The sequence below is a fragment of the Talpa occidentalis genome, unplaced genomic scaffold (assembly GCF_014898055.3).
Source record: "Talpa occidentalis isolate TD23 unplaced genomic scaffold, MPIMG_talOcc4v2.1 talOcc4.4, whole genome shotgun sequence".
NCBI lineage: Eukaryota > Metazoa > Chordata > Mammalia > Eulipotyphla > Talpidae > Talpa > Talpa occidentalis.
Genome location: NW_023604295.1, coordinates 61,260,485 through 61,287,478, shown reverse-complemented (window position 1 = coordinate 61,287,478; position 26,994 = coordinate 61,260,485). Strand labels below are relative to the sequence as shown.

The window sequence follows — 26,994 nt, the reverse complement described above, 5'->3', positions numbered from 1 at the left end:
ACCCTGGGGGTTTGGGTGAGAGAAGGGAGCTGGATAAGTGGAACTTGATGTTTCCTTCTGGAGGGACATGGAGCACACAGCCCGTAAATGGTGGTAAGAGCAGCATCCTTTACATGAAGAGCAGCACAACAAAGAGTTTTTTGTTTTTTGTTTTTTTATACCAGCACTGGGTACAGGCAGAAGCGCGGGAGGGTGAGAGAATTCACCAGAGCCAGAGCGGGGAACAGAACAGGCAGAAGGACCGAAGTACACTGCTGAGGGGAGCAGCGGGTGCGGCAGGAGAGGTCTGCGCGCCATGTGGGACCCTCGCAGGCAGTCAGGGATCAAACTGGCGCTGCAGAGCCTGCGGGAAGCTTTGTAGCCCAGCGCTCAACTGCTGTGCCACCAGAGAAGGCCCCAACAAAGAGTATTTCTATAGAAAGATCTGCCATTCTTGAGTTCTAGCTTTCTGGCACCCATGACTCTTCACTGGAGACTGTGCCCCAGAAACCTAAAAAAAAAAGGTATATATAACAAAATAAGAAAAATTATTTTGGGGCTTACCCTGTGGCGCAGCGGTTGAGCGCTGGGTTGCGAAGCTGCCTGCAGCCTCTGCAGTGCCGGTTCGATTCCCGGCTGCTCCCCGGCCACCGGAGGAGGGTCCCACATGGCGCGCAGACTCTCCTGCAGCCCGCTGCTCCCCTCAGCAGTGTACTTCGGTCCTTCTGCCTGCTCTGCTCCCCGCTCTGGCTCTGGTGAATTCTCTCACCCTCCCGCGCTTCTGTTTGTACCTAGTGTGCTTGTATAAATAAATAAATAAATCTTTAAAAAAGAAAAAGAAAATTATTTTGGGTGATTTGACACTTGTCATGATTGCATGATTCTATAGTCATGCCTTTTTTTTGCTGGAATGCAGAAGAAAACACTTCTCTGATTTTATGATTAACCTCAAGAATATTACGTTGATTTGTTTTATTCTGTTCAGCCTTATTGACCAAATGGAGACGTATTCCTTGTCTTTGGGCAGCGAGTCAGTGGTGGAACCTAATGTAGCTGTACAGTCCGTTGATTTCCTTGAAGGCACAGCAGAGCCTACCAAAAACGTTCGCTTCTCTGTAATGAAAGGTGAGATGTTCATCTCTGCTTGTAATAGCAGAGAGTATTCCATTCCCAACCGTAAATAATGCTCTATTCATAAAAAATAGACTTTTCCAATTCTATTCTCTTCTTCTTCACAGGATCTAGTAAGTTTCTTGATTCTAGCTCCACACGTGTAGACAGAAATGTGGATGACCTTGATATGAATGAACGGACTGAACTTCAGATCTTGCTCAGTACTTCCAATGGTAGGTGTTAAACTTTGTTCCTTTAGAAAATGCACTCAACTTCACTGAATTAATAACATCCACTGAGTCAGAAATCATATTGATATACTTAGTGTCACACTGAATAATTAGTTTGAGCTCTGACAGATTATGATAATCTCTACTATACCATGTCATGGTGATGATTTTAGTTTTTTCCTCAAAAATCCCTTGCAGATGGCAGGATTCACAAAATATGTGGCCAAAGCAAATGGGAACACAACTCCACAGAGTGCAGATCCAGAAACAATACTGACTTTATTTTTCTCTTTCAGAACTATTATGAATTGAGTTTTCATAAAATAAATATTTTCTGGTATTGGATGTTTTCATTTGAGAAAAAGACTAGAAGTAGATGTGTATGTTTGGTTTGCTTGTTATTATTGTCAATACATTAACACTTAAAAACTGACCACTTACTAGTCCACAAGGAAAGGTTATGCATTTTATAAAATAAAAGTTATACAGGGCATAATTCCTGACCATAATGCAATAAAATTTGAAATATGCCACAAAGAAAAACCAAACTTTTATCTAGTATCACTCCATTTGTTTACTTTTTTTTTGTTTCCTTGTTGCTGGAGATGTATTCATAAAGACATCAGTAAGGCCAGTATTGAAGAACTCAATACTGAGTTTCCTCCTGTGTATTTTGTGGTTTCAGGACTTATTTCAAGTCTTTAGTCCATTTTGAGTTAATTTTTGTTTATGGTTTTAATGATCTAGTTTCATTCTTTTGTATGTGTCCAGCTTTCCCAAAACCATTTATCAAAGACACTTCCCTTGCTCCACTGGATTCTTTTAGCTCCTTTGTCATATAGTAATTTCCATATATGTGTGGGTTTATTTCTGGGCTCTAAATTCTGTTCCATTGATAATGCGAATATACTTTTATTCCAATATCAGGCTGTTTTGATGATCACTTTGTATGTAGCATAGCTTGAAGTTAGGGAGAATGATACCACTACTTTTATTCTTTATTCTCAAGGTTGTTTTAGCTACTTGGGGTCTTTTGTAGTTCCAAGTAATTTTTTTTTTGTTTTACTTCTGTGAAGAATGTCACTGGAATTTTGATAGGGTTATCAGTGTGTCATTATTCATTTAGGTAAAATGACCATTTAAATAATGTTAATTCTTCCAGTCTGTGAGCATGTAATATTCTTTTATTTTTTTGTATCTTCTTCAATTGGGCGTTGCATTAAGTTTATATATAATTTTAGGCAGGATGGAACTTTTGCTTTTATTGATTATATCCATACAGGAGCATGAAATATCCTTTTGTCTTCTCATGTTGCAATCCAAGTCCTCTTGCATTTCTCATTTATAGGTGCTTTACTTTCGAGAGGTAACTTTCAAGATATTTAATTTTTTTGAAGCAATTAGAAAATAGAGTTAGGGGCCTCCCCTGGTGGCGCAGCGGTTGAGCACTGGGTTGCGAAGCTGCCCGCAGCCTCTGCAGCGCCAGTTCGATCCCCAGCCACAGGCGAGGGTCCCACATGGCGCGCAGTCCTCTCCTGCCGCCAGCTGCTCCCCTCAGCAGTGTGCTTTGGTCCTTCTGCCTGTTCTGTTCCCCGCTCTGGCTCTGGTGAATTCCCTCACCCTCCCACACTTCTGACTGTACCCAGTGCTTGTATAAATAAATAATAAATCTTAAAAAAAAAAAAAGAAAATAGAGTTAGTTTCTTAATTTCCTTTGAAACTTATTGATCTGGGTCAGCTACCTGGGCATAGTGTCTACTCTAGGTTATCTTTCAATCCTAGATGCAATACTGGGCACAGAAGTAGTTAGTAAGGGGGTCACAGATTGGGAGATGTTTTCTTTTACAGCCTTCTCCTGGTAGATCAGTTTCTGTATTAACAGGTGCTTGAAGCTTAGTTTATGCAAGTGTTCATTTGTTGTTTTTGTATTAGCCCTGGGATGGGAGGTGGTAGATATTTTGAATATCCCAATCTTGTTTTAAAATAGAGGCCACCTCTATGAGGAGATCATGGCGATCTGACCTGTTTCTTCTCACCAGTTCAGGCTCCAGCTCTTCTATACTGAGAACTTCAGGCTCAAGCCAGCAGTCCCTGCTCTCTACCCCCAATCCCCCAAGTTCTCTGACAATGCGCTCTGTCCTGGGGATCCATATCCAGTGTAGCGCCAGGTCTCAAAAGTTCCAATATTGGTGTGTACCCTGAGCCAACAACTGAAAAGGCTTGCACAGCTGCCACCCCTCCCTATGGTTGATTGTATTCCCTGGCATTACCATAAACAGTGCATTTAAAATTGCTCCTGCTGTTTACTGTGGTCATCCATTTGTCTGGCTCTGTTTTATTGTAATCTAGTTGTAAATATATGCAGATGGCAAGTCAGGAATTGTCACTGTGCTGCCATCTTGCTGGATTCCTCAGTTTCTCCTTTTTTTAATTATAAATTTTATTTTTATATTCCCCATACAATTGCAACCCCCTTATTTTGACCCCAATCCCTCCCCTCCCCACCCCCAACCCCCATAGAGTGTCTCTGGTTCATAGTTGTTTGTTGATTTTGATTTTTACTTTCTTATAGTTATTCTTTTTCCTGGTCCCTTATTTAAGTTTTCTAGATTCCTGCTATGAGTGAGACCATCCGGTATTTTTCTTTTTCTTTCTGGCTTATTTTGCTGAACATGAGCCCTTCCAGCGCCATCCATGTTGCTGCAAATTGCATGTGCTTATATTTTTTGAGTGCTGAGTAATATTCCATGGTGAATATGTACCACATCTTCTTGATCCAGTCATCTATTTTTGGGCATTTGGGTTGTTTCCAAAGCTTAGCTATTGTAAATAGTGCTGCTATAAACATAGGGGTGCAGGTGCTCTTTGGAATTGATGTTTCTGTGTCCTTTGGGTAAATACTTAGTAGTGGAATGACTGGATCATATGGAAGCTCTATGTTTAGTGGGTCCAGAAATCTCTACACAGCTCTCCATAGTGGTTGGACCAGTTTGCACTCCCACCAGCAGTGCAGGAGAGTTCCTTTTTCTCCACATCCTCGCCAACATTTGTTGTTTTAGTTGCTTTAATATGTGCCATTCTCACTGGTGTAAGATGGTATCTCATGGTAATTTTGATTTGCATTTCCCTGCTTACAAGTGATGTTGAACATTTTTTCATATGCCTGTTGGCCATTTCCATTTCCTCTACAGAGAAGTTTCTTTTTAGCTCTTCTGCCTATTTTTTTGACTGGATTATTTTCTTTGTTTTTGTTGAGTCTCATCAGCTCTTTGTAGATTTTTGTGATCAGTCCTTTATCTTTAGTGTTGTGTGCAAAAATGTTCTCCCAGTCGGTGGGGTTTCTCTTTGTTTTGGTTATTGTCTCTTTTGCTGTGCAGAAGCTCTTTAATTTGATGTAGTCCCAGCTGTTTATCTTTGCCTTCACTATCACTGCTTTGGGTGATGTGTCTGTAAAGATGTCTTTGATGTGCATATCACGTAATGTTTCGCCTATATTTCCTTCTATGTATTTTATGGTTTCAGGTCTTATGTCTAGTTCTTTAATCCATTTTGAGTTGGGTTTTGTGAATGGTGTGAGGTAGTGGTCAAGCTTCATTCTTTTGCATGTAGCGACCCAGTTTTCCCAGCACCATTCATTGAACAAACTTTCTTTGCTCCAATGCATATTCTTTGCTCCTTTGTCAAAGATTAGTTGACCATGAATCTGTGGGTTTATTTCTTGATTTTATATTCAATTCCATTGGTCTGTGTGTCTGTTCTTGTTCCAATACCATGCAGTTTTGATGATTATGGCTTTGTAGTATAGTTTGAAGTCTGGGCGTGTGATGCCTCCATTCGCTTCTTTTTTTTTCAGGAGAGCTTTGGCTATTCGGAGTTTTTGGTGATTCCATATGAATTTCATCAATAGTTGTTCTATTTCTTTGAAGAGTGACATTGAAATTTTGATTGGAATAGCATTGAATCTGTATATTGCTTTTGGTAGGATGGCCATTTTAATAATGTTTATTCTTCCAATCCATGAGCAGGGGATGTCTTTCCATTTCTTTGTGTCTTCTTCTATTTCTTTTAACAGTGTTTTTTAGTTTTCTTTGTATAGGTCCTTTTCGTCTTTTGTTAGATTTATTCCCAAGTATTTGATTTTTTTTGTTTCGATAATAAAAGGGATGTTTTTTTGATTTCTTCTTCTTCAGATTTATTATTTGTGTATAGGAAGGCTACTGACTTTTGCGTGTTGACTTTGTATCCTGCCACTTTACTGCACTGATTGATGAGTTGAATTAGTTTTTCTGTGGAGTTTTTGGGGTTCTCTATATATATTATCATATCATCTGCAAATAGTGATAGTTTGACTTCTTCTTTTCCTATTTGGATTCCTTGTATGTCTTTCTCTTGTCATATTGCTCTGGTTAGGACTTCCAGTATTATATTGAAAAGCAGTGGTGAGAGTGGACATCTGGACTTGTTCCAGATCTTAATGAAAATGCTTTCAGCTTTTCACCATTGAGAATGCTACTGGCTGTTAGCTTGTCATATATGGCCTTTATGATGTTGAGGTATGTTCCTTGTATCCCAAGAATTTCAAGGGCTTTTATCATGAATGGGTGTTGCACTTTGTCAAAAGCTTTCTCAGCATCTATTGATATTATCATATGGTTTTTATATTTCTTTTTGTTGATGTGTTGGATAACGTTGATTGATTTTCGGATGTTGAACCATCCTTGCGTCCGTGGCATGACTCCTACTTGGTCGTGGTGAATTATCTTATGGATACATTGTTGGATTCTGATAGCTAAAATTTTATTGAGGATTTTTGCATCAGTGTTCATTAGGGAGATTGGCCTGTAGTTTTCCTTTTTTGTGTTGTCCTTGTTCGGTTTTGGTATTAGTGTAATGTTGGCTTCATAGAACGTGTTTGGTACTGTCCCTTCCTTCTCAATTTTTTGGAAGAGTTTGTGAAGAATAGGCACTAATTCGTCTCTGAATGTTTGGTAGAATTCATTTGTAAATCCATCAGGTCCTGGGCATTTGTTTTTGGGGAGGTTTTTGATTACCATTTCAATTTCGCTGCCTGTAATTGGTCTGTTTAGGTGTTCTGTTTCTTTGTTATATAGCTTTGGGTGATTGTACAGTTTGAGGAATTTGTCCATCTCCTCTAGATTGTTGAACTTGTTTCCATATCACTGTTCATAGTAGTTACTGATTATTCTTTTGATTTCTGCTGTGTCCATTGTAATTTCTCCTCTTTCATTTATGATCCTGTTTATTTGTGCTTTCTCCCTTTTTTCCTTTGAGGGCCTGGCTAGGGGTTTGTCTATTTTATTGATTTTTTTGAAGAACCAGCTCTTGGTTTCATTGATCTTTTGGATTATTTTTTTAGTTTCGATTTCATTTATTTCTGCTTTGGTTTTTATTATTTCTTTTCTTCTACTGGTTTTGGGTTTTTTTTTTTTGTTCTTTTTCTAGATCTTTGAGCTTCGAGATTAGGTTGTTTATTTGAGTTCTTTCTTGTTTCTTGATGTGAGCCTCTATTCCTATATATTTTCCTCTTATTACTGCTTTTGCTGCATCCCATACATTTAGGGAATTGGTGTCTTCCTTGTCATTCAATTCAATGAATTTTTTAATTTCTTCTTTTATCTCCTCGTTAGTCCAGTGGTCTTCCAGAAGTGTGGTTTTCAATCTCCATGAGGTAGGAGAGTTCCTTGCCTTCTTTTTATGGTTTATTTCTAGTTTGAAACCTTCATGGTCAGAAAAGATGGTTGGTATGTTTTCAATATTGGTATATCTGTTGATGTTTGTCTTGTGTCCTAGTATGTGATCGATCCTGGAGAATGATTCATGTGTGCTTGAGAAAAATGTGTACTCAGATTTTATTGAGTTTAGTGTTCTATAGATGTCTGTTAAGCCCAAGCGCTCTAGATCCTTATTCAGAGCTTTAGTGTCTTTCCTTATTTTTTGTCTTTGATCTATCCATTGTTGATAGTGGTATGTTGAAGTCTCCCACTACCTATGTGTTTTCTCTGATGTCTGTTTTCAGAGATGACAATAGTTGTCTGATATATTTTGGTACTCCTTTGTTTGGTGAATATATGTTAATGAGTGTTATTTCTTCTTGAGGTAATGTCCCCTTGATCATAATGTAGTGACCTTTGGGGTCTCTTTTTATCTTTTTGAGTTTGAAATCTGTTTTATCTGATATAAGTATCGCTGTTCCTGCTTTCTTTTTTGGTCCATTTGCTTGTAGGGTTGTTTTCCATCCTTTAACTTTGAGTCTATTTTTGTGTTTTGTAGCTGAATGTGTTTCCTGGAGACAGCAAAAGGTTGGGTTTTGTTTCTCAATCCAGCCTGTGACTCTGTGTCTTTTTATTGAAGAGTTTAGTCCATTTACATTTAGAGTTAATATTGATATGTTAGCATCTGTATTTGCCATTGTGTTTGTCTTTCCTTTGATTTTATTTATTTATTCTTTTAATAACTTTTTTTTTTGGCCTCCTTTCATTGTTATTCGTCCCTCTGAGGTTCTGGCTTTAGGACTTCTTTTAGTATTTTTTGGAGTGGGGGTTTTGTCGTAATGAAATTCCAGAATTTCTGTTTGTCTGGGAAGGTCCTTATTCTTTCTTCATAGAGGAAGGAGAGCTTTGCGGGATAGAGTATTTGGCATCTGTTTTCTTGGAGTCTTTTGACTATGTCCCTCCACTCTCTCCTTGCCCGTAGTGTTTCTTCGGAGAAGTCTGATGTCAGTCTGATTGGTTTTCCTTTGAATGTTATCTGTTTGTTCCCTCTTGTCAGCTTCCTTAGTTTTTCCTTGTCCTGGATTCTTGGGAGCTTTACTATTATGTGTCTTGCTGTATTTTTCCTTTTGTCGTGGAAGTTTGGTGTTCTTCTTGCTTCTTGTATATCAATTTTCAGCTCCTTCTTCATGTTTGGGAAGTTCTCTTCAATTATCTCCTTGAATATTTTCTCTGTTCCTACATCTCTCTCCTCTCCTTCTGGGATTCCTATAACTCTTATATTTCCCTTCCTCATAGAGTCAGATAGTTCCCGAAGTCTTTCTTCGGTCTTTTCCCTTCATACTTCTCTTTCCTTTTCTGTTTTGGTACTTCTTATTTCTGTGTCTTCAAGAGTACTTATTCATTCTTCCCTTTCATCTATTCTGCTCTCATTGCTTTTCCCAGAGTTCTTTAGCTCCTCCATTAATTCTTTGATCTCCTGCATTTCTTTTACTTCCCTCTTTAGGGACTCTATTTCATTCTTCTGATCGTTGATTATTTTTCCCTTATCATTGTTTTCCTTTATGACTTCTGTCAGTTTTTTAATCAAGGCAATTTTAAATTCTCTTTCTGGAAGGTTCAGAAGTTCTTCCAAGTTACTGTCATTGCAATCTCGGGGGTGGTTTTCTTTTTGTGGTGTGCTTTTTTCCTGAGGAGTTGCTGGGTTGTGTTTGGCTTTTCTACTCCCTACTGTCTGTTTTCTAATTTGCCATATGCATTGGGATACTGTGTTGCTGGGACTGGCCAGCATCTTGGGCGAACTTCCCAGCTCCCCTCTGGCTCCTCTGGGAGCCATCTGTGGGTTTCAAGCAGTCTTTACTGAAGAAAGGTCCCTGTTCTAAAAAGGCGATGCGGGTTCGCACTCCTCCGTGTGCCCGTTCTGCCCCGGTGGTTGGTTCCTGCTCCTGCTCTGGGCTGGGACTGCAGGCCAGAAGGGTCTGGCGTGGGGGAACTTCCCAGCTCACCTCTGGCTCCTCGGGAGGCTTCTGCCGGTTTCAAGCAGTCTTTACTTAATTAATGTCCCTGTTCTAAAGTGGCGATGCGGGGACGCACTCCTTGCGCTCCCAGTCTGCCCCGGTGGTGGGTTCCTCTAATTTCTACTTTTTTAAAGCTTTGTGTCTATCATCCAGATTTTTGTTCTGTGGCTACCATGAGACTTCTATAAAATTTTCACATCTAAGATAGACTTGTTTTTGTGGGTGTCATCTTGTATTCATTTATCTATACAGATTTTATCCTTTTAAGTATAAAACAGAATAATATGAGAAACAAACAAACAGAAACATTAAAGGGGAAGATGAAAAGGATATCCTTCCTGAGTGCATTAAGTTGTCTTCCAATGTTTTCCTGTAATTTGTTAATTTCTTCATGATAGTCATTCTGAATTCTCTGTTAGGTCATGAAATTCTGTATATTTAAGTTTGTTAATGAGGTTTTCATTCTCTTTTGTGATCCCATGTTGTGGGATTTCAGCTCTGTCGATGTGCTTCTCTGTTCTGCACATTTGGTTAGCTAATGGGTGCCTATCTTTTTATTTCCAGTAGGTGGTACTGTGGCTTTAGCTTTCAGATTCTGTTTTCTCTTCAGTAATTTGGGCCTTGAGTGGGGTGGACAGAAAGGGAGGAGGGACCTAGGTATATGTGTTCACACTGTCTACCCTCCTGCCACCTGGTCTGCAGGTAGATCTGGCAATCCCTCTCTTTCCTTTACGCCAACTTCAACACATCTGTGAACTCAGCTCCACCCACCTTCAGACACATAGACATGTGGATTTTTCTGATGTCCTGGGTTGATGAACAGAGTTTTATTTGAATTTTGAAGGTTCTATTGGCTGTAGTTTGAAGGCAAGAAATTAAGGTAGCATCTTACTCCTCTGTGATGCTGATGTCACTCTCCAGCTTCTGACAAATTTGATCAAGAGAGAAAGAGATATAAATTAAAGAAAAAAATATCAAGAAGGTCTATCTAGAAATATGGAGATTTTTCAAAATTACAAGATAATGGTAAACATAATTTCTTGTAATGAATCTGAATATTTAGATGAAATGATAATTTTATGGTAAATGATCAAAATACATTGGAATGTTTTTTGTTTTTTTTTTTTTTTTGCCCTCACAGGTAACGCTGGAGGATGTGGCTTTGTAGTGTATCAAAACAACAAGTTTTTCCAATCAAAAACTTTTAAAACTTATTCAGATTTTAGTCAAAAAATAATCTCTACTAAAACTAGAGAAAATGGAAAAAAAGAGAGTTCCTCTGTTGAAATGGCCTATAGCCAAACTAAAGAAAATAAAAATGATCCGAGTACTTCTGTTGAAATGGCCATTAACCCAGAGGTGAGTTTTCCCATTAATAGAAATAAAAGTTCATTGTGCTTTTGATTTCAAAAATAGGGATAGATTGGACCAAAGAAATCCATAGAGAAAATCCTTGAAAAATCTTTGAAAGTATTCGTTTAAACCTTCCCCATCCATATTTTGTCAGAAAATTAATTCAAATGAACTAATGTAAATTCTGTATTCCTTTCCCTCCCCAGTCCCTAATGAATATTTTATGTTTAGTACATATCTAATTGATTTCTTATCTGATTTTTTTCTAACCAATTAAGTCTTAAAATAACAGTTGCAATTGTCATCAATTCACAGTACGACTCCCAAAAATTCCAAATCCACTCCTACGCTTGCGTCTACTGGGATGCTTTAGAGAATGATTGGGACACATATGGCTGTCACAAAGACAGTGGCTCTGGCAATCTCCTGAAATGCCGCTGCAACCATACTACTAATTTTGCCATATTAATGGTAAGATCATACATAGTAATGTTTTCCCAGACAAGAATAATCCTTATTCACTATTCCAGCATGTGCTAATTGGAGATTAATTTGGGATTTAGTTTACATAGTCAGCTCAGGTTAAATGAAGAAAAAACAACCACCACCAGGAAATGGAATGATAGGATTTAAAAGAAGAGGACAACTAAAATCAAGTAGAATACAGTTTTTTGCAGTGTGGTCTCAAGGTAGATGAGTTCATCTCTGTGATTTAACAAGAAGGGAACCCAGGAACAAAAGAGGAGCTGACAGACTCCATCTAACTCACATGTTCTGAAGCATGAAGTTGTTACAGTCAGAGGTAAGGACTGTATCGATGTGTTAGGGGCAGGTTCAATATAAACTTAGTTGTGGATAGGCAAATTAAAAAATTACCAAAAGCATTTTCTATTGGAATAATCTAAATTACCAAATTTATACTGAAAAATATGAGGAAAGGCTCTTAAATTCAGTTAATCTGCTCCACTGTTCTTCTCTGTAATCCTTTCAATTCCTAATCTACCTTGAGGAAGTAACTGAAACCCTTAGCACTGATGTGCAGCTGCTAATGCACTGACCCCTTTAAGAAAGAGGGGCTTTTCCCTTCTGGCTCCAGAAACATATTCTGGTGAAACAAACAAGCAAAAATGTTTATATTCTTATTTTATATTCTTGATTGAATGTTTTTATATGCAGTGGAATTGGGAGGGATGCAAAATCTTATACTTATTAAGGGGCCAGTAGTTCAATAAATCTCCCAAAGAAAAGCAGTAATTTGATTCCCCAGTAGTTATGATATAGTCATATTTGGGGAGCAAATGGAGATCAGAACGTACTGGTACAACATAAAATTTCCAATTAAGGAGCCTTGCTTTATAAACTTTTTCTTTTTTTTTTTTAATAATAAATTTTATTTTTATATTCCCCATACAATTTCAACCCCCCCATTTTGACTCCAATCCCTCCCCTCCCGCCACCCACCCCCCCAAAGTGTCTCTGGTTCATAGATTTTTTTGATTTTGATTTTCACTTTCTTATAGTTATTCATTTTCCTGTTCCCTTATTTAAGTTTTCTAGATTCCTGCTATGAGTGAGACCATCCGGTATTTTTCTTTTTCTTTCTGGCTTATTTCGCTGAGCATGATCCCTTCCAGCGCCATCCACGTTGCTGCAAATTGCATGTGTTTATCTTTTTTGAATGCTGAGTAATATTCCATGGTATATATGTACCACATCTTCTTGATCCATCATCTATTTTTGGGCATTTGGGTTGTTTTCAAAGCTTAGCTATTGTAAACAGTGCTGCTATAAACATAGGGGTGCAGGTGCTCTTTGGAATTGATGTTTCTGCGTCCTTTGGGTAAATACCTAGGAGTGGAATTGCTGGATCATATGGAAGCTCTATGTTTAGTAGGTCCAGAAATCTCCACACAGCTCTCCATAGTGGTTGGACCAGTTTGCACTCCCACCAACAGTGCAGAAGAGTTCCTTTTTTCCCACACCCTTGCCAACATTTGTTGTTGCTAGTTTTTTTAATATGTGCCATTCTCACTGGTGTAAGATGGTATCTCATGGTAGTTTTGATTTGCATTTCCCTGATTACAAGTGATGTTGAACATTTTTTCATATGCCTGTTAGCCATTTGCATTTCCTCTTCTGAGAAGTTTCTTTTTAGCTCTTCTGCCCATTTTTTGACTGGATTATTTTCTTTGTTTTTGTTGAGTCTCATCAGCTCTTTGCAGATTTTTGTGATCAGTCCTTTATCATTAGTGTTGGGTGCAAAAATGTTCTCCCAGTTGGTGGGGTTTCTCTTTGTTTTTGTTATTGTCTCTTTTGCTGTGCAGAAGCTCTTTAATTTGATGTAGTCCCAGCTGTTTATCTTTGCCTTCACTATCACTGCTTTGGGTGATGTGTCTGTAAATATGTCTTTGATGTGCATATCACGCAGTGTTTCGCCTATATTTCCTTCTATGTATTTTATGGTTTTATAAACTTTTTCAGTAACAATAGTTTCCTTAATGATGAAGTCTTCCCTATTTTAATTAATTTTGATTATTTTCTAACTTGTAGAGGTCTGCTTTCTCAATTATAAAATACTAAATAAAAATTTAACTTTTGATATCTTAAGATGAATAATATTAAGCAGCTGTGTAAAGTTTTTGAGGTCAAGTTTTCATTTCTTTTCATTAATATCTGAGTCTGACTCAGTGTCTAACTACTTACACTTGTAGTAGTATTGGGTTGTGAAATTTTTTTTAAAAAGATTTAGTTATTTATGCATACAAGAGCTGGAGTACAGGCCAGAGATGCAGGGGTAGGGGTAGGTCAGAGGATTCACCAGAGACAGAATGGGGAACAGAACAGGCAGATTAACTGAAATACACTGCTGGGGGGAGCAGCGGGAGAGTCAGGAGAGGTCTGCTTCACCATGTGAGTTACTCCCTGGTTGGCTGGGGATCAAACTCCTGCTGCAGAGGCTGCAGATTGCTTCATAGTGCAGTGCTTAACCCTTTGCATCACCAGAGAGGCCTGGGTTGTGAAATTTTTAAAATGTCTTATTAGAATAATATGTAAAGTAAGAGTAGGCAGGCACTGAATAAATAAATGATTTCTAAGATCTGAAGATCTATGTATTCTATAATTTTTTGTCATCTACTTAGTATACAGTGAAAAAGTAATGTGAAATTTTTGTTTTATTATTTTTTAAACTGTTTATTTTTATTTTCTCCCTACAAAAGCATTATCTGTATACATAGATAGGGGAATAATCATTATATAAAGTTTATGTACTAAGTAGAAATATCCTAATAAGGAAAAATATTCATTATGTCTTAAATTAAAATAGAAATTCATGGATGATCCTATTATATTAACAAAGCCTTATATATTTGTGCAAGAGACAAAGAAAATACTTGTAAGCACATAAAAATTGTGCTTACACACCTTGAGAAGAGAGGATTTCAAGAGGTAAGGTATGATGTGGGGTAGCTGGTAATATAGAGAAATATGCTTTTAAAATTATATTTCTATTTTACTTACACATTTTATAAGTAATCGTATATTGCTTTTCTAATATTAATTGTTTAAAAAATAAAAGTATAGACAAGCAAATGGAACTGTATATATCCTACCCACATAGTGACCACCATTATCACTCCATTATCACATGAAAAAAATACGCTTTTCTGTGAATATGCACTACAATTCTGAAAAGATGTAGATATATGCCATTAAGATGCTACCTCCTTTAAAAATATATTAATAGGTAATATGAACATTTTTCCAAATCCATAAAAATATTTTTGCAACCTTATTTTTAGTTTATCAGCTTAGAGATGCAGATTTCCCCTTGGATTATAGTTACAAGTAAATATAATTTATAAGTGAAAAAAACTAATCAATTTAGATCTAGTCAAAAAAACTTAGATTTTGGTCATTAAGGATATTTATATTTTCCCCTCTGTTCTCAAGCCTCTATTTCATGTAAAGGGCTTAGAAATATGGAGTTGATTTATTTTCTCTTACGTATACTAACAGTTTTGTAAAAAGAAGACCTATTTGACAACTATCTGGTTATTTTGACCATTGAAATTTTCCGTGATGTTTACTTTCATAGACATTTCAGAAATATGAGTCTTAACTTATTTTCCAGAGTTTCCAAGAGAATTATAAATATTCTGAGCCACTAAACATATTATCTGCTGTTGGATGTGCGCTGTCCATTACTGGTCTGGCTCTCACAATTATATTTCAAATTGTCACCAGGTAAGAAGGAAAGTAGGCTTTTCTTGTGAGAGAAATTACTATCCTGATGTTATTTCCTCTGGGTGCAGTTTCTCTTAACTAGATCAGAATTCAGATTTGGTTTAACATGTTTGTTTTACAGAAGAGGACACTCAGTCCTGAGCAGGTTAAGAAATACACACAAATAAATCTGTAAAACACAAACTGGTACCATTACGTACCTTTATGTACCATATAATCACAAGTTTGGTGCCATGGTTCATCAATGTCACAGTTCCTTTGTGTTGAATAGAATCATAACTCTCAATTTGCATCTGTAAAAGAAACATTGTTAAACACTTTTTAAAATTATAAGTAATTTTTGAAATGTTTTGTTTTCAAATGATGAGACTTTTTAAAGTTTCTGAATTCCATAGTTTAAAATAATGTAATTAAAGAAAACCAATAGACACATATTTCTCTCCACTTGGGTCCCCTCACTCAGAGTTCAATTTTGTATACCACTTGTTATTTTTTATCACATGCTACATTTTCAATAACTTGCAAATGTAAACTTGTTTGCTTATTAGTTTTCTTGTACACTCTCTGTTTTCCCCATCAGAAGGGAAATTGCTGAGGGCTGTGACCTTCCCTGATTTTGTTGTTGCTGTTGTTTTTTGTTTTGTTTTCACTGCTGTGTCTTCAGGGCTAAGCAGAGTGTCTGACCCATAGGAAAGGGATATCCATAGACTAAGTATGTCTTCATGCATTCTTATGTGATTCTCCTGTCAAACTCAAGATGTCTCAAGATGAACTCATCTATCCTTCAGAATTATTTTGCCCAATGAAATTCCTTCACCACTGTTTACTCAGATGTGTATACTTAAAATTTTTTATTTAAAAAGTATTGCTTAAAAACTTTTTGGGGGGCCTCCCCGGTGGTGCAGCGGTTGAGCGCTGGGTTGTGAAGCTGCCCGCGGTTCGATCCCCGGCTGCTCCCCAGCCACTGGAGGAGGGTCCCACATGGTGCGCAGACCTCTCCTGCAGCCCGCTGCTCCCCTCAGCAGTGTACTTCGGTCCTTCTGCCTGCTTTGCTCCCTGCTCTGGCTCTGTCTTCTGACTATACCCAGTGCATGTATAAACAAAAGAAACAAACAAATAAATAAATAAAACATGCCTCTATAAAAAAAAAAAAAACTTTTTTGGGGGGGTTTCCTTGCCCCTGCCTGGCCTATTTCCATCGGCCTGGGAGTCCCACTTTATTTCGGTTCCTTTTCTCCTCAATAAACTTTTTCTTTCTTTAAACAAAAAAAATAAAATAAAAGGTAAGAAGGGAAGTAGGCTCAATAAACTTTATTGTTGCTCAATAAACTTTTTTTGTTGCTTTTAAAAACTTTTTTGAAGCTTTATTTTACAATTGAAAAACCTATATAAAAGTTGAAAGAACACTGAATACCTACATACCCTTCACCTAAATTCACCAATTATTAGTAATTTATCTCTTTCTATTTTTTCATGAGGTTTTGAAATTTATAGGCATTATGATTGTCACCTCAAAAATCTTCAGGCTTGTATCTCCTAAAAACAAGGGCATTTTCTTTTACAGATTAGTACTCCTTACTCGGGAAATTTAGCCCATGAAAATTTGACATTCATGTGGTGTTTTTGTGTTAATACATAATCCAGACTCAAATTTCTCCACTTATTCCAGTAACTTTTTTTCCCCTTGATTCTTTTTGTTGTCATGTCTCTCCAGTCTCCTTTAGCCTAGAGCAATTCTTCTACTATTTTTGTTTGTTTTAGTCTTTAGTGATATTAAACATTTGAAGTATCCAGGTGAGTTATTTTGTAAAAGGTAGACTGCTTTACAATTAAGGATATGTCAGAATACTAAATCATTCAATCTTTTTAGTATGACCCAGCAAAGAGTGCATGATACCAGCTTGTCCCATTATTGAGTTTGATTTCTTGTGTCTGTGAGGTTTCTGCAATGTGAAGTTTTATTTCTTCCCTTGTAAATAGGTAATCCATGGGGTGATACTTCAAGACTCTGTGACTAGCCTGTTCACCAACTTGTGCTCAATAGTTTTGGGATCTACCAATCATCTTTACTGGAGTATATTACTACATTAGAGACTGAAAATGATGATTTTCTAATCTGTAATTCTTTCTATATTTCGGCATGATTTCCTTAGATGTGTACTCTGCAGTGTAAGCAGAGGGAGTTCATTCATGTCCCTATCAGTCTTTAAGCTCTTCCCTATTTCAGGAGCAGTGAAATGATTCTCACACATCTTTCATGTTTTCTGCCGTAGTCATAGAATCAGCCATTTGCCCAGACCAGATTCTTTTATTTTTTTAAGCATAATTGTTTTTGATTCTTCTTTACCTTTTCACACTTTATGAGTCTCTTCCCATTCATTAAAACTTTTTTACATTGAGTGCTTATGATGGACTAAACACCATGTGAAGACTGAATACAAAACGATGAACAAGATGGTTACATTCCCATCTCTCATGTCTGGGAGGAAAAACAGACATAGTGCAAATATATATATATATATATATATATATATGTACATATGTATGTGTATATATGCATATTACTATACATATATGTAGAAATAAATGTATACTTACAAATTGTGATAAGTGCCTTGAAGGAAAATTACATGCCATGTAATTACATGTCTGTCATGCAAAATGAAATGACTCTTATGTTTGAGTCTTTCTTCCTCTCCACAAAGTCTCAGAACATTTCCATGTGGTTTCTTCAGTGGGGAAGTTGGGCTTTCTACATGGTGACTCAGAATTCCCAGAAGCACATCAGGAAAAGCTTGTCATAATTTTCAAGGGCCCTTCACCTCTTTTGCCCTGTAGAACCTTTCCTCAATTAAAAAAAATCAAATTTATATTTTATGACTGTGTTAATATAAACATGAGTATATTAATGTTAGAAGCTAATTTTTTCCTTGGTTATGGAAGTTTATTTTTTCCTGTTGTTTTTTTAAGGAGTTAAAACATTGTTGTGGGCCATGAAAATATTGTAGATCTAATGTCAAACCTGTTGTGTTCTTAGTTAAATCAAGTCACAAATGAGCCCTGGGTGGGGACTACATAGACCCAGAAGTACAGTTCACTGGAAAATAGTTATTACCTTTGATTATAACACAGTTTCAAGAAAGGATATATCAACCTGTTTTCTCTAATGCACTTTTTTGTGGAAATGAGATAAGAAGAAAGTATGAAATTGGGAAGGTAGATTTGTCAGTTGGTCACCTGAGCTATGAGCTGAATTTATGTTAACATTTCTTTGTTCCCTCACGAGTTTTTTTTTTTTTTTTGCAGTTGTGCTTGTTTTTTAAATGATATTTACTTATTTATTTTCAGGAATGTCAGGAAAACCTCAGTAACATGGGTGTTGGTCAGTCTGTGTACTTCAATGCTGGTTTTCAACCTCCTCTTTGTGTTTGGAATTGAAAACGCCAATAAGACTTCAGAGACAAGTGGCTCCAAGGATATCCATAACCAGGGGCTGAACAAAGTGCCTCAAACAGACAAAGTGGACCCCAAGTCCAACCCCACATGCACTGCAGTTGCGGCTTTGTTGCACTATTTTCTGTTGGTGACATTTGTCTGGACTGGTATCAGTGCCACGCAACTCTATTACCTTCTAATTAGGACCATGAAGCCTCTTCCTCGATATTTCATTCATCTAGCCTCTTTAGTTGCGTGGGGTAAGTGTTTACTTCTCCACTTACTTAGGAATTAAATTTTGTAGCGATCCTTTAAACAAGCACCAATTGAAGGCCTAACAGTGCATGGAAAATCCAATAAAATTTAAGAGTGCCTTCTGATTAGTATCTCAGATTTCTGGGAAGGAGAAAGAAGTAATTAAGGCAGCTGTCCTATACTATAGGATTGCTCATAAGAGAACTTCAGGATGTGAATTTCTTTTAACATCTCCATTTATTTGACTAGAGATTTTATACCACAAATAAGTAACTTCCTAGCTACTTTAAAAGAAATTCTTCAAGAAAGACATTCATTGTGACTCTTTTAGAAAAATATTTTGAAAAACCTGTGGAGTTCCAGCAAAAGAGAATTGTTTCAGTGATACCTAAATCTAAATGTACTCAAGTGAAAGAGAAATTAGACCCTTTATGAATGGAAATTGTGGTAAGAGTCACTAAGAAATCAGAAATAGTATAGTACTGGTATGAGAACCAACACTAAAATGGAAAGGAGGACACTTAACACAGGAAAAATGTCCACTGTTGACCAATATATGTAAGATATTTAACACATTGTCAATAGTGGAAGGAACAATATATCCTGAAAAGGGTCAGATGCATAATTCATTCATGGTCTTTTATAATTAATCCCAGTCTTGGGTAAATTATTTATTCTTTGCCTTTCTTTATCACATAGGAGTCCCAGCTGTAATGGTGGCTGTGACACTGGGAATTATTTATGCTCAGGATCCAGGCAACTCAAATTGGGAGCTAAAGTACCGGCAAGAGTCATTGTGAGTTTATGTTTTTTTTAATGTCCATGTCTTTGACAAAGCAGTGTAACTCTTCAGTGATGTTGTGTCTGAGTATCACTGTATATATCTCATTTTATAAATGCCATATTAGATGAGTATTTCAAATTCTTAGAGAACATGTTATAATTTAAATACATTAAGCTTTTTTATTAATGTGCTTTATATTTTATTACATTTTACAAGCTTTAATTACTTTAAATGTTACCATTAAAATTTTAGCATCTAAATTTTAACAATTTGAGTATAAGAATAGTAATTTCTTTTTTTTCTTTTTCTTTTTTTTTAATAAATTTTATTTTTATATTTCCCCATACAATTGCAACCCCCTTATTTTGACCCCAATCCCTCCCCTCCCCACCCCCCACCCCCCAAAGAGTGTCTCTGGTTCATAGTTTTTTGTTGATTTTGACTTTCACTTTCTTATAGTTATTCATTTTCCTGGTCCCTTATTTAAGTTTTCTAGATTCCTACTATGAGTGAGACCATCCGGTATTTTTCTTTTTCTTTCTGGCTTATTTTGCTGAGCATGATCCCTTCCAACGCCATCCATGTTGCTGCAAATTGCATGTGTTTATCTTTTTTGAATGCTGAGCAATATTCCATGGTGTATATGTACCACATCTTCTTGATCCAGTCATCTATTTTTGGGCATTTGGGTTGTTTCCAAAGCTTAGCTATTGTAAACAGTGCTGCTATAAACATAGGGGTGCAGGTGCTCTTTGGAATTGATGTTTCTGTGTCCTTTGGGTAAATACCTAGGAGTGGAATGGCTGGATCATATGGAAGCTCTATCTTTAGTAGGTCAAGAAATCTCCACACAGCTCTCCATAGTGGTTGGACCAGTTTGCACTCCCACCAACAGTGCAGAAGAGTTCCTTTTTCTCCACAACCTCGCCAACATTTGTTGTTGCTAGTTTTTTTTAATATGTGCCATTCTCACTGGTGTGAGATGGTATCTCATGGTAGTTTTGATTTGCATTTCCCTGATTACAAATGATGTTGAACATTTTTTCATATGCCTGTTGGCCATTTCCATTTCCTCTTCAGAGAAGTTTCTTTTTAGCTCTTCTGCCCATTTTTTGACTGGATTATTTTCTTTGTTTTTGTTGAGTCTCATCAGCTCTTTGCAGATTTTTGTGATCAGTCCTTTATCTTTAGTGTTGTGTGCAAAAATGTTCTCCCAGTCGGTGGGGTTTCTCTTTGTTTTTGTTATTGTCTCTTTTGCTGTGCAGAAGCTCTTTAATTTGATGTAGTCCCAGCTGTTTATCTTTGCCTTCACTATCACTGCTTTGGGTGATGTGTCTGTAAATATGTCTTTGATGTGCATATCACGTACTGTTTCGCCTATATTTCCTTCTATGTATTTTATGGTTTCAGGTCTTATGTCTAGTTCTTTAATCCATTTTGAGTTGATTTTTGTGTATGGTGTGAGGTAGTGGTCAAGCTTCATTCTTTTGCATGTAGTGACCCAGTTTTCCCAGCACCATTCATTGAACAAACTTTTTTTGCTCCAATGCATATTCTTTGCTCTTTTGTCAAAGATTAGTTGACCATGAATCTGTGGGTTTATTTCTTGATTTTATATTCAATTCCATTGGTCTGTGTGTCTGTTCTTGTTCCAATACCATGCAGTTTTGATGATTATGGCTTTGTAGTATAGTTAAGTCTGGGAGTGTGATACCTCCATTCCCTTCTTTTTTTTTTTTTCAGGAGAGCTTTGGCTATTCGGGGGTTTTGGTGATTCCATATGAATTTCATCAATAATTGTTCTATTTCTTTGAAGAATTGCTGGAGACCCGCCCCAGCTAGAAGTCATGTCAGGGATCTCAGAAAGGAGAGTACAGAGTTGGTGAAAGTTCCTTTTTCTCTTTCTCTCGGAGGGCTGAGGGGAAGTGGAGCGAGGTAGAAGTGAGGAAGACACAGACATCTTATTTCGTGCAAGTTTCTCCTGCTGAGGGTCTCAGCGGGTCTTTATTAATACCTTAAGGCGAGTGGTGGGATTACATCCGTGTAAGCATCGAGGCAGAACAGAAACAATCAAACATATTTTCTCATGCAAAGACTCCCTAGGTCTCACACCTAAAGGGCAATTCTCTGGTACCCTTAAGAACAATTAGTTTCCTAGGTACAGCTCATTTACTAACATGATCAATCATATATGACAGCACAACATTTGTCAGCAATTAAACTTTCCCAGTTATAAAGTGGGTGTAAAATTCCTATTCTATATTCAATTAAAAATCAATCTATCTCCTAGCACTCAATTAACTTGGCTAATATATTGATTACTTCAAAGTCGTCTGAAACAACTCATCAAATTTAAGTAAGTTCTACTGAAGTCTAACTCCTAACTAGAAATTCCTAACCTCCACATGGCCTATAAACTATTGACCTCTTGCAAACACCAGAAAATGTACTGCTGGTGCAAACATGCACCCCCCCCGTGTTAGGCTATGGCTTCCAAGCACAGTTGGTTCAGGGCAGCTTGTTCTCCATAGTTCTCAGGGCCGGAACATTTCTTTCCTAACTATACCTTTTGCATTATTTACTTTCTATGATACTAATTCAAGTGCAAGAATAACAAATCAATTAACGTCTAGATCCAAATTGGGTTTTCATATGCCAATTAATGACTAATTTCTGCATTAACCAAGAACAAAGAGGAGAGCTTGAGCAGGTGTTGCCATGGAGACTCCCTAGGTCAGATCTTCTTTGGGAAGCGCAAGAACGCCCCTCTTCTGGGAAGGACAACTTTCCCTCTTTGGGGGAGCACAGGAATTCCCCGCTTCTCGGGAATCTCCCCCAATGCCCGGACCATGTCAAGAGACAGCACGGGAGATGCAGCCTGCTGCAAAGAATGATATTGAAATTTTTATTGGAATAGCATTGAATCTGTATATTGCTTTTGGTAGGATGGCCATTTTAATAATGTTTATTCTTCCAATCCATGAGCAGGGGATGTCTTTCCATTTCTTTGTGTCTTCTTCTATTTCTTTTAACAGTGTTTTTTAGTTTTCTTTGTACAGGTCCTTTTCGTCTTTTGTTAGATTTATTCCCAAGTATTTGATTTTTTTTGTTTCGATAATAAAAGGGATGTTTTTTTTTATTTCTTCTTCTTCAGATTTATTGTTTGTGTATAGGAAGGCTACTGATGTTTACGTGTTGACTTTGTATCCTGCCACTTTACTGCACTGATTGATGAGTTGAATTAGTTTTTCTGTGGAGTTTTTGGGTTCTCTATATATATTATCATATCATCTGCAAATAGTGATAGTTTGACTTCTTCTTTTCCTATTTGGATTCCTTGTATGTCTTTCTCTTGTCTTATTGCTCTGGCTAGGACTTCCAGTATTATATTGAAAAGCAGTGGTGAGAGTGGACATCCTTGTCTTGTTCCAGATCTTAATGGAAATGCTTTCAGCTTTTCACCATAGAGAATGCTACTGGCTGTTGGCTTGTCATAGATGGCCTTTATGATGTTGAGGTATGTTCCTTGTATCCCAAGAATTTCAAGGGCTTTTATCATGAATGGGTGTTGCACTTTGTCAAAAGCTTTCTCAGCATCTATTGATATTATCATATGGTTTTTATATTTCTTTTTGTTGACGTGTTGGATAACGTTGATTGATTTTCGGATGTTGAACCATCCTTGCGTCCGTGGCATGACTCCTACTTGGTCGTGGTGAATTATCTTATGGATACATTGTTGGATTCTGATAGCTAAAATTTTATTGAGGATTTTTGCATCAGTGTTCATTAGGGAGATTGGCCTGTAGTTTTCCTTTTTTGTGTTGTCCTTGTTCGGTTTTGGTATTAGTGTAATGTTGGCTTCATAGAACGTGTTTGGTATTGTCCCTTCCTTCTCAATTTTCTGGAAGAGTTTGTGAAGAATAGGCACTAATTCGTCTCTGAATGTTTGGTAGAATTCGTTTGTAAATCCATCAGGTCCTGGGCTTTTGTTTTTGGGGAGGTTTTTGATTACCATTTCAATTTCGCTGCTTGTAATTGGTCTGTTTAGGTGTTCTATTTCTCTTTATCTAGCTTTGGGTGATTGTACAGTTTGAGGAATTTGTCCATCTCCTCTAGATTGTTGAACTTGTTTCCATATAACTGTTCATAGTAGTTACTGAATATTTTTTTATTTCTGCTGTGTCCATTGTGATTTCTCCTCTTTCATTTATGGTCCTGTTTATTTGTGCTTTCTTCCTTTTTTCCTTTGTGAGCCTGGATAGGCATTTGTCTATTTTATTGATTTTTCCAAAGAACCAGCTCTTGGTTTCATTATCTTTTGAATTTATTTTTAGTTTTGGTTTCACTTATTTCTGCTTTGGTTTTTATTATTTCTTCTACGGGTTTTGGGTTTTTTTGTTGTTCTTTTTCTAGATCTTTGAGCTTCGAGATTAGGTTGTTTATTTGAGTTCTTTCTTGTTTCTTGATGTGAGTCTCTATTGCTATATATTTTCCTCTTCTTACTGCTTTTACTGCATCCCATACATTTAGGAAATTGGTGTCCTCCTTGTTATTCAATTCAAAGAATTTTTTAATTTCTTCTTTATCTCCTTGTTAGTCCAGTGGTCTTCCAGAAGTGTGGTTTTCAATCTCCATGAGGTAGGAGAGTTTCTTGCCTTCTTTTTATGGTTTATTTCTAGTTTGATGCCTTCATGGTCAGAAAAGAGGGTTGGTATGATTTCAATCTTGGTGTATCTGTTGATGTTCGTTTTGTGTCCCAGTATGTGATCGATCCTGGAGAATGATCCATGTGAGCTTGAGAAAAATGTGTACTCAGATTTTTTTGAGTTTAGTGTTCTATAGATGTCTGTTAAGCCCAAGCACTCTAGATCCTTATTTAGAGCTTTAGTGTCTTTACTTATTTTTTGTCTCATTGATCTATCCATTGTTGATAGTAGTGTGTTGAAGTCTCCCACTATGTATGTGTTTTCTCTGATGTCTGTTTTCAGAGATTACAACAGTTGTCTGATATGTTTTGGTGCTCCTTCGTTTGGTGAATATATGTTAATGAGTGTTATTTCTTCTTGAGGTAATGTCCCCTTGATCATAATGTAGTGACCATTGGTTGGGGTCTCTTTTTATCTTTTTGAGTTTGAAATCTGTTTTATCTGATATAAGTATAGCTGTTCCTGCTTCTTTTTTGGTCCTTTTGCTTGTAGGATTGTTTTCCATCCTTTAACTTTGAGCCTATTTTTATCTTTTGTAGCTAAATTTGTTTCCTGGAGATAGCAAAAGGTTGGGTTTTGTTTCTTAATCCAGCCTGCGACTCTGTGTCTTTTTATTGAAGAGTTTAGTCCATTTACATTTAGAGTTAATATTGATATGTTAGCATCTGTATGTGCCATTGTGTTTGTCTTTCCTTTGATTCTACTTATTTATTCTTTTAATAATTCTTTTTTTTTGGCCTCCTTTCATTGTTATTCATCCCTCTGAGGTTCTGGCTTTAGGACTCCTTGTAGTATTTTTTGGAGTGGGGGTTTAGTCGTAATGAAATTCCAGAGTTTCTGTTTGTCTGGGAAGGTCCATATTCTTTCTTCATAGAGGAAGGAGAGCTTTGCAGGATAGAGTATTCTTGGTTGGCATCTGTTTTCTTGGAGTCTGTTGACTATTTCCCTCCACTCTCTCCTTGCCCGTAGTGTTTCTTCAGAGAAGTCTGATGTCAGTCTGATTGGTTTTCCTTTGAATGTTATCTGTTTGTTCCCTCTTGTCAGCTTCCTTAGTTTTTCCTTGTCCTGGATTCTTGGGAGCTTTACTATTATGTGTCTTGCTGTGTTTTTCCTTTTGTCGTGGAAGTTTGGTGTTCTTCTTGCTTCTTGTATATCAATTTTCAGCTCCTTCTTCACGTTTGGGAAGTTCTCTTCAATTATCTCCTTGAATATTTTCTCTGTTCCTACATCTCTCTCCTCTCCTTCTGGGATTCCTATAACTCTTATATTTCCCTTCCTCATGGAGTCAGATAGTTCCCGAAGTCTTTCTTCGGTCTTTTTCCTTCATACTTCTCTTTCCTTTTCTGTTTTGGTACTTTTTATTTCTGTGTCTTCAAGAGTACTTATTCGTTCTTCCATTTCATCTTTTCTGCTTTCATTGCTTTTCCCAGAGTTCTTTATTGCCTCCATTAATTCTTTGATCTCCTGCATTTCTTTTACTTCCCTCTTTAGGGACTCATTTTCATTCTTCTGATTGTTGATTATTTTTCCCTTATCATTGTTTTCCTTTATGACTTCTGTCAGTTTTTTAATCACGGCAATTTTAAATTCTCTTTCTGGAAGGCTCAGAATTTCTTCCAAGTTACTGTCGTTGCAATCTGGGGGGTGGTTTTCTTTTTGTGATGTGCTTTTTTCCTAAGGAGTTGCATGTGGTTCTTCTACTCCCTACTGTCTGTTTTCTAATTTGCTGTATGCATTGGGACACTGTGTTGCTGGGACTGGCCGGCATCTTGGGTGAACTTCTTCGTTCCCCTCTGGCTCCTCCAGGAGCCATCTGTGGGTTTCAAGCAGTCTTTACTGAAGAAAGGTCCCTGTTCTAAAATGGTGATGCAGGGACATGCTCCCCTGCGCACCTGGTCTGCCCCGGTTCCCGCTCCCTCTCTGGGCTCGGACTGCAGGCCAGAAGGGGCCTGGCATGGGCCAACTTCCCAGCTCACCTCTGGCTCCTCCAGGAGCCTTCTGCTGGTTTCAGGCAGTCTTTACTAGAGAAATGCCCCTGTTCTAAAATGGTGATGCAGGACGCGCTCCCTGCGTGCCCGGTCTGAGGTACACTCTTCTGTGTGCCTGGTCTGCCCCGGCTGTGGGTGCCCGCTCCCCCTCTGGGCTCGGACTGCTGGTCAGAAGGGGCCTGGTGTGGGCGAACTTCCCAGCTCACCAGTGACTCCTCCGGGAGCCTTCTGCTGGTGTCAAGCAGTCTTTATTGAAGAAAGGTCCCTGTTCTATGGGGTGTTGATGGTTTTTTTTTTTTCTGGTCGCCTGGTGGCGCCAGAGATCTCTTCTAGTGTCTTTGGGGAGCTATTTTTTTCACCCTGTGGGATGGGGAACAGAGTGGGAGTGGTGGGGAAAGCCTCAACGGCTTTGGGGTGCTGTGTCTGCCTTGTGCCCCACCGTCATGGGGAATCCACGCCCCGAATTTTGTGCCCCAGGTCTCAGTTCCAAAGCCCTCAGGTCTAGGACACGGGCTGTAGCCCAGTTCAGTGTCCGCAGAAATGGCGCCTTTTGCACCCTGCTCCCGTGCCCTGGCGCCTGGTTTCTGATTACTCAGTGAGGGACATTCACCTCAGTGATGGCCCCCGCACGTCTCCCCGCAAGCCTAGGTCGCAGGTGTGGGACCTGGGCAGCCGCGATCCGCGTTTGCTTTTCAAGCACACTGCTTTTCCGCACAAGCTTCCCGGCCGGCCCAGGGCTGTGTGTAGGTCTCCGGGAGTCTTTGTTTTTCTCTAATGGCGCCAGGAGCCGTTCGCTCACCTCTGCAGTGAATCCTGCAGGGTTCTTCACAGCTCCAGTTCACGGGGTATGGTGGCTGAAATAGTTCCTTTCCACTCACAGTCCTGCTTGATGCGTAGTTTGTTCTTGTTGGTTGTTTTAGTTTTTTTTTGTTTTTTTCCTCCTTTCTGTTGGTCGGAGAATGCCGACTTTGTGGTTGGGGGAGGGTAGCAGGGTTCTGAGCTTTCCTCCCTTCTAGTCCTCTTTTATGGCAACTTTCTTCTTCGGGTAGTTTGCTGGAGTCGTCTGTTTATCTTCCGTGTCCCAGTTCTCACTGGGACCTGCCGCTTTTCCTCCCTATTAACTTTTTTTTAATGGGAGACCTTCCTTGCAGCGTTT

General features: G+C 37.9%; 1 protein-coding gene across 4 annotated transcripts in view; it reads left to right on the top strand.

Moving 5' to 3' along the window:
• Positions 1-26,994, top strand: part of ADGRG7 (adhesion G protein-coupled receptor G7) — a 68,119-nt gene that overhangs the window by 26,999 nt on the left and 14,126 nt on the right. For 3 of the 4 annotated variants that reach the window (XM_054700657.1, XM_054700656.1, XM_054700659.1), the window contains 7 exons: positions 965-1,104; positions 1,218-1,325; positions 10,211-10,428; positions 10,738-10,893; positions 14,555-14,667; positions 18,016-18,362; positions 19,057-19,153. In XM_054700657.1, the coding sequence (XP_054556632.1) occupies positions 965-1,104; positions 1,218-1,325; positions 10,211-10,428; positions 10,738-10,893; positions 14,555-14,667; positions 18,016-18,362; positions 19,057-19,153 (1,179 nt within the window). The remainder of the gene's footprint in view (positions 1-964; positions 1,105-1,217; positions 1,326-10,210; positions 10,429-10,737; positions 10,894-14,554; positions 14,668-18,015; positions 18,363-19,056; positions 19,154-26,994) is intronic. The other variant, XM_054700658.1, reaches the window with a different exon arrangement.